The sequence below is a fragment of the Salmo trutta genome, chromosome 21 (genome assembly GCF_901001165.1).
Source record: "Salmo trutta chromosome 21, fSalTru1.1, whole genome shotgun sequence".
NCBI classification, from domain to species: domain Eukaryota; kingdom Metazoa; phylum Chordata; class Actinopteri; order Salmoniformes; family Salmonidae; genus Salmo; species Salmo trutta.
In genome coordinates, this window is record NC_042977.1 from 29,852,594 (window position 1) to 29,860,772 (window position 8,179).

General features: G+C 42.0%; 1 protein-coding gene across 2 annotated transcripts in view; it reads right to left on the bottom strand.

Moving 5' to 3' along the window:
- Nucleotides 1–7,852, bottom strand: part of LOC115157125 (solute carrier family 22 member 23) — a 78,723-nt gene extending 70,871 nt beyond the window's left edge. For both annotated transcript variants that reach the window (XM_029705101.1, XM_029705100.1), the window contains exon 1: nucleotides 7,164–7,852. In XM_029705101.1, coding sequence (XP_029560961.1) covers nucleotides 7,164–7,616 — 453 coding nt within the window. In that variant the 5' untranslated portion in view covers nucleotides 7,617–7,852. The remainder of the gene's footprint in view (nucleotides 1–7,163) is intronic.
- Between the last annotated feature and the right edge of the window lie 327 nt (nucleotides 7,853–8,179).

Here is an 8,179-nt window from a genome sequence, read left to right on the forward strand (position 1 = left end):
CCAAATGTTTTCTGTAGTTGCAGATCAGATTAGCTCAACAGTCAGGAGGAATTTTGGACTATTGCACTTTACAAAACTGTTTCAATTCAGCAATATGCTTGGGATGTCTGATGTGAATTGCTTTCTTGAGGTCATGCCACAGCATCTCAATCGGGTTAAGATCAGGACTCTGACTGGGCCACTCTAGAAGGCATATTTTCTTCTGTTGAAGACATTCTGTTGTTGATTTACTTCTGTGTTTTGGGTCGTTGTCCTGTTGCATCACCCAACTTCTGTTGAGCTTCAATTGGTGGACAGATAGCCTAACATTCTCCTGCAAAATGTCTTGATAAACTTGGGGATTCATTTTTCCGTTGATGATAGCAAGCTGTCCAGGCCCTGAGGCGGCAAAGCAGCCCCAAACCATGATGCTCCCTCCACCATAGTTTGCAATTGGGGTGAGGTTTTGATGTTGGTGTGCTGTGCTGTGCCTTTTTTTCTCCACATATAGTGTTGTGTGTTCCTTCCAAACATCTCAACTGTAGTTTTATCTGTCCACAGAATATTCTGCCAGTAGCGCTGTGGAATATCCAGGTGCAGCAATGTTGTTTTGGACAGCATTCTTCCGTGGTGTCCTCCCATGAACACCATTCTTGTTTAGTGTTTTACGTATTGTAGACTCGTCAACAGAGAGGTTAGAATATTCCAGAGATTTCTGAAAGTCTTTAGCTGACACTCTAGGATTCTTCTTAACCTCAATGAGCATTCTGCGCTGTGCTCTTTGCAGGACAGCCACTCCTAGGGAGAGTAGCAACAGCGCTGAACTTTCTTCTCTACTCAGTTACAGTGGACTGATGAACATCAAGGCTTTTAGAGATACTTTTGTAACCCTTTCCAGCTTTATGCAAGTCAACAATTCTTAATCTTAGGTCTTCTGAGATGTCTTTTGTTCGAGGCATGGTTCACATCAGGCAATGCTTCTTGTAAATAGCAAACTCAAATTTTGTGAGTGTTTTTTATAGGGCAGGGCAGCTCTAACCAACATCTCCAATCTCGACTCATTGATTGGACTCCAGGTTAGCTGACTCCTGACTCCAATTAGCTTTTGGAGAAGTCATTTGCCTAGGGGTTCCCATACTTTCCCCAACCTACACTGTGAATGTTTAAATGATGTACTCAATATAGAAAAATACAATAATTTGTGTGTTATTAGACACTATGTTTGTCTATTGCTGTGACTTAGATGAAGATCAGATCAAATTTGATGACCAATTTATGCAGAAATCCAGGTAATTCCAAAGGGTTCACATACTTTTTCTTGCCACTGTAGGCCTATTGTTTATGTTTTTGTTGGTGACACTTTGATATCTCGATAATTTGCAGCTGTTTAAGTTAATCAAGTGTGCGAGTTTGAGCATGTGTCCGTTAGGCCTATGGAATTTCTTTGGGAATCATCATGAATTAGATTGAGTAATATGCCCCACCCGTGGTCTTCTTAAATTAAACTTGTTTCTAACAGTATGGATCACAATACCAAGGAAGGGAAGAATTCCCGCAAACTTTTATTCCACAGGCTGGGATCTACTATGCAACTGTTGCAAGAGAGCATTTTTCACTGGCTGTCCACTGATCACAAAACTAATGATTGAAAGGCAGCTTAATCTTCTTCAATTCAACCATTATTGGGTTAAGTACACTTATACATTTGTGAACAGCCATCCACAAGAACCATCATCCGTAAGGCGCAAATAGCTAATTGAGAGAGCAGCACCGTAATTCACATCAATGCGCTATGTAATAAGTGATATTCATATCGCCCTGCCTGTAGGCTACACCACTACTGTCGTCCTTACCTCCAAGCGTTTATTCAAATGGGATAATCTTTGGATGCTGACAGATGTCACACCATTGGATGATATAGCTTGGAATGTAGACTACAAAAGCCTATTCCTGCTCTTTTCCCGCGATCCATCAAAAGTATTTGGTGTGTCATCATAGTGGTCTTTGACTTGTGGTCAGACTCGCTCAGCCGAACAAACTTATTGTAAATTTGCGCCTTTTTTCAATGCTGATTTGAATGTCACTGAGAAAACAGAAAGTTGTCAAGGAATGTTTTCGCAAACCTCCTTTCTGAATGTAAAAATTATAATAGAAGTAAACTCGTTTTTAGTTAAGTATCTGAAATCTGATTACAATATTTTTGCTGGTAATGTAAAGGATTAGAGTTACCGTTTTTTGTAATCCGTTACTTGTAACAGATTACATGTCATAATTTACTCCGCAACCCTGGAGTTGATACCAACTCTACCAATCAAATTGTGATTGTATGAGCTGCCATTGGCGGCGACTAAATGTGCATTTGAATATCCAAGATGGATGTTATGCATAGAAACATAAATATGAACGCTTACATGCTTTCGTGCAGGGGTGGGCAGTTCCAGTCCTCGAGGGCCTGATTGGTGTCACAGTTTTGCCCCAGCTCCAGCTAACACCTGACTCCAATAATCACCTAATCATGATCTTCAGTTTAGAATGAATTTCGATTAATCAGCTGTGTTTGCTAGGGATAGAGAAAAAGTGTGACATCAAGGCCCTCGAGGAGTTTCCCACCCCTGCTTTCTGTGTGTACCATAAAGCTATGCAGTCAGTCTGCTGTCTTCTGAGCATACAGACATTCTCTATTAGTCTCCCTCCAGACAGTACAGTAAAATGAAAACGTGGCTAAAGTGTCCCTTGACTCGTGGTGGAATGAAACACTGTGCATGCAGGGCTGCTGCGTTTTTATCTGCTGCTCGTTTAAACAGGGGATATTATCTGTGATAAACAGATGTCCGAGGCTGTGGGGAGAGGGAGGGGCGCATGGCTGCTCCTAGTCGTATCACACTGGCCTTGGTGTGGTACTTGGAACCCATTTGTGCAATACTGTGAGAGAGGCTTCAAAACCAGGCTCTTTATCAAGCTGGTCCTCTTATGCCGTTGAGCAGACTAGATGACATGTCTGTGGGTAAACTGGTGTATTTTAAGTAGTGTTTGATTATGAACTTGTATGAAGCTTCAACAAAAAGCTAACACTTCCTTGCTGCCCCCCATGGAGATGGATGGCTTAGGATACACATAAACATACAACAAAGTTGTCAAGCAAGAGTTCCTTGAAGAAGAAAAAATATAAATTTAGTCAGGTGTAAACACACACACCTTTGACCCACCTGAACACAAATGACAGGGACACAGGACATAGCCTATAGCAGTGGTCACCAACTTTTTCTGAGTCAAGATCACTTTTGCAGAGAAGAAGCAAGCTGAAATCTTTTTTAGTTTTTTACACGACTTAATAAAGTCGTAACATTAACCTAATAAAAATGTGGTTTGTGCAGTAGGCCTAATAAATTATTACAACATATTGGCTATATGCCTGGCATGCCAATGTTGTTCTTCTCAGACCATATTGTATTTCAAAACTCAAGCTTTGATAACAGAATAGATCAGTTGGTGTAGCACTTGCGAGGCATAGCTGAGCATAAATTGAATACATTTGCAAATAACTATATTTTTTATTTTACTGGACTGATGGTACCTGCATCTGATGGTCATGGTGCTTTCAAGACAACTGGGAACTCAGAAAAAACGAGGTCAAATCATGACGTTGGTGATTTTCTGGTCGGAAATCCGGAGCTCAAGAAAGACACCGTTTCCGACTTGGAATTCCGAGTTGTAAGACCTTTCAAAACGATCTTTGCCAGTCGGACCTTGTTTTTTTCCAAGTTCCCAGTTGTCTTGAACACACTGAAGTCAGAGATTTCCGAGTTCCCAGTTGTTTTGAACATAGCATTAGTCTCAGCGGAGGGAGACTAATTAAGGACTCTACCGGTCCCTAATTTCTGAGACTGACCAGAGAGAAGGAACACTGTCGTCCATCTGATTGCGAAACTCGAGTCGTACCACATCTGTCTCATGCACAAATTCATGTTATTTCTATGACCAGAGAAAGTGAAATACTCCTTGACATTAAAATAGACACGATGAGCTGCAAATTATAATAAAAACGCAGGGCTATCGATACTTGGCTACTCGCTGGGCTTCTGAATCAAGTGCACCTACTGCCAACAGCGCAACACAAATTTAAAAAAAGGAGCGCAAGCCTTTATAGTTGGCTTATCCACAGAAATGTTTGGTGATCGACTAGGAATACCTTGAAGATCATTCCTAGGTGATCGACCGGTTGGTGACCACAGGCCTATTGAGCAGTATTTACAATGTAGTAATATGTGTGACCTTAAAGCCCAGATAAAGTATGTTTTTATTTAATTTTTAAAGCACTGTATGTCTAATAAATCACTGTGTTTATTCCATGAAAATAACTCAAAATACTAAATGCAATTATTTCCCTGGGCCTCCTTTTGCCATTGAAATGCTCAGTCTGATCGTGTCGGCGTGTTAATACAAAGGTAAATATATTTACATACACAGACCTGATTGACGGACAGGATTGTCTAGACTTTATTCTAGAGTCTACCCCTCTTTCCCTTCAAAGTAGGAGGATACATATGCAAATAAAAGATGACCGGTCATTGACATTGGGCCAAAAACTCCCTCCCACCTGAACAGACTGAAATTCCAGGTGTTTATCTCAAAAACATCTTACACTAAAAGAGCATTATCATACATTTCACAATTTCAGAGTTTCAACATAGTGTGGAAATATATATATATTTTTTATCACTGCACTGCCCCTTCAAAGTTTAGTTTTTAACCTTTTTGAAAAAAATATAAATCAGGATGTGTAGTTTGTTTTTGTAGAACTTTTTACAGATTATAAAGGAATCAATAGGACAGAGTGTAACATACAAGACCAACAAACAACCAGGGGGTGTCCACATTTCAGTCATTTAGCAGACGCTCTTATCAAGAGCAACTTACAGTAGTGAATGCATACATTTCATACAATTTCATACATTTTTTTCCTGTGCTGGCCCCCCGTGGGAATTGAACCCACAACCCTGGTGTTGCAAACACCATGCTCTACCAACTGAGCTACAGGGAAGGTCCACCATGGGGTACAGTCGTTTTCTTGCTGTGTGGCCCTCCAAGCATCACAGAACTAGCCCCTAAGGACATGACTGACATCCCTGCTATGGATGTACTCTTATACCCCATGAGAAGAATGCCAAATAATTTCTCATTGTCTTTCTTACAGAAAAGACACCCTATTGTGAAATAGTTTTGCATGGCTTCCCAGACTTTTTGCTCTGGCCAAACGCTACGCCACGCCCACGGACGTTAGTTTCTTCTCCGCAATGAGTCTGGATCTGAATACCTCCCAGACCCTTCACCGAAAGCAAACACATCCGGGGCTGTCTGATTGGTCCAGAAACCGATGGGTTGGGCCAGAGCCAGAACACACCACTAAGGTATAATAAGAACTGGAGATCGCATCCAAGATGTCCGCCCCTTATTGTCAAGGTAATCTACTCACGCCGACTCATGGACGGTCTATATCCGGGTGGCATCGGGTTTATACGGACCAACATCCCATGCCTACTAGCACTCAGTGTGCACAGGGAGTAGCACATGCAGCGGATGTCATCACGTTATCCAAAAACATGGCAGACAGTGGATGAATATAACATTTTAATACTGTCGGCTGTGAGTGATGGAAAAAAATCTCCCTGAGCTACAATTATTTTAATAATTCAATGGATGTTTTGATGACTAGAGTGTGGTTTTTAGGATTTTCAAATTGGAGTTCTCTATGTGGTGTCTATGGAAATGATCAGTTAAACTGCAGTACCAAAGCCAAACTGTAGCAGTCAAAACCGTGCTTCTGGACCGGAACCCTTGGCTCCTTGGAACACGTGGCTAATGCTGCAGTTAGAGAATGTGCCATTGGCTTTGATACTCTATTTGGTTAGAGACGATCCAATTGCTGATGACTTTATTTTGTACAACACCACTTGTTACCACAAACGATTTCAATGATGGCAGTCTAGAATAAAGTATGTTGCGTAAGACAGAGCAGGGGAAGAATTTTGTGTGAGTCGTCAGGCTAGAAATAGTAGGCCTCGAGGTCCATTCTGAAAGTGCAAATGGGGAAATCATGTCCTTTCACTATTTGGGTTCAGAAACTATATTTAGGCTTAGTATATCTTTATAGGCCTAGGAGGCCTATGTGGATCGATTAACACCTGAGGCAGAGGAACTGAACTATAACATCAACAGCACAAGATCCTTGGAAAAACTAGTATTCTCTCGAAGTAACTAAAAATAAATGTCTGATACAGAGTCGAAACTGGGCACAGTAGAAGGGTTTATAGGTTACTGTTCAGATATAAAACAAGTTCAGATAAGGAAGAAAGACAATCGTTGCATTTTTTTAGAGCAGTTGACATAATCTAAATAGGGAAGTCATTATTCTCGCGTGGCGCGAGGTGTGCGAGGGAGAGCACTAACGAGCTTGACAGTAGGCTACATGCCCTTTGCTCTAGATCAAAGCTCGAGTATCGCTTAGGTCTGGGCAATTATGACCAACGAAACATTCTGACCACAGGCACATTCTGCCGTGGTCATAGGGAGAGAGACATCTCTCCATGATAGGTAGTACCTCGTCAGCTGCTCCTATGAGTGATGGCATAACATCACTGGCTTAGGAACTGTCGGCATGTAGATGAGCTATAGGCTACAGAACAGTCTCTCCAACCGACATACTCGTAGTTATTGTCTATGAGTACTCATAGCCCGATGAATTGGTTATTAAAGCACTCAGTGGAGCAGCTCGTGTTATTATACAGGGATAGCCAATTGTGGAAAAATACATTCCTGGGCTGCATGCGCTAGCAGGCTATTGGAGGCAGCAATGCATGAACCAGTCACATGCTTTTAGACTCATAAAGGTGTGACGGTTAAGCGAGGTGCCAGACTATATCAAAATAATATGCTTTTTTTTGAGAGACTGCAATAGGTCTATTCCTACAATGAAACAATGTGATAGTGTTAAAGCCCTCGTCTGCTAACATACTTTACTTATCTATGGCTGTGGGTAACCCGCCACAATTTGCTGATATTATAATGCAATTGATCCAATGCGCCTCATGTGAATCGAGGGAGGAATACATGTATAGGCCTTGATGACATAAAATAAACTATGTAAAGTCAGCCCTTACTGCTCAATGTCAGGCAACAAAACTTACCTTAGTAACCACATTCTGCACGAGTCCCGTTTGCAGCTCAAACGTCCACTCCTTGCACATACAATGTTGCAGATGCCTGGCTGTATTATTGTGGGTGCCATTGTAATAAACGTACGCCGCTGTTCGTGGGAAACTATTATTTGGACCATGGAATAAAGAGGAAGGAATTATAGTAAAATTAGTCGTATTTGCAGTTTGCGGAACACATGTATTGTTCGGTTGGGCAAGAAGGAATTCGTCAGAGTACTGGCTGAATCCAATAAATAACGCCGGAATCCATGTTAGCACGATTAGCTGTCTCTGATACTTCCCAAATCCCCCAAGAAAAGGCAAGACACAATCGTCGATGCGTGTGAGCAATCCCGGCGAGTCTGTTTCGGGGGACAAGAAGCCGTTCTCCGGTTGATGGTCCTCCGTCTCGAGCTGCACCACGGCCATCGCGGTTTCGCTCATGGATGCGTCTGTAGCGCAGCCGGGTTGGCAGTGTTACCCGTCGACTCCAAAATGCGTCAATGTCCCCGCTCTAGTGGTGAAAGGACTCCCTGTGCTCTTGTTTAGGTGGACTCCATGGACTATTGCCACTGAACGAAGAGCACTAGGCTACTTGAGTGACAGCAAGCAGCTTTAAATGCAGGCTGGCAAATGTCCAAACTTAGAATAAACAAGCGCGACAACATGGGAAATTGGCAGGGAAGTTTTTAATCACCAATATTCCCTTCTGCTGGCCTGGATAGGCTACATCTCATTAGCATATAATTGTGCCGGAAGAAGTGGTACATCGAGGGAGGGAGTTAAACACTGCCCCTTTCTCGAGGGCGCTACAGGTAACACACCTGTACAAATAGTGAAATACAGTCATCTGATGTTCTGTAAACACATGGCCTATTCCTTCTTCCCGACCACGTCATCCGATATATCGAAATGTTGAGTAATTTTCACAGCGATGAAGTGCCACGGACAGATTATGTAATTACACAATAGGAAGAAAGATAAAAACATTTAACCGGCTGGTAAAC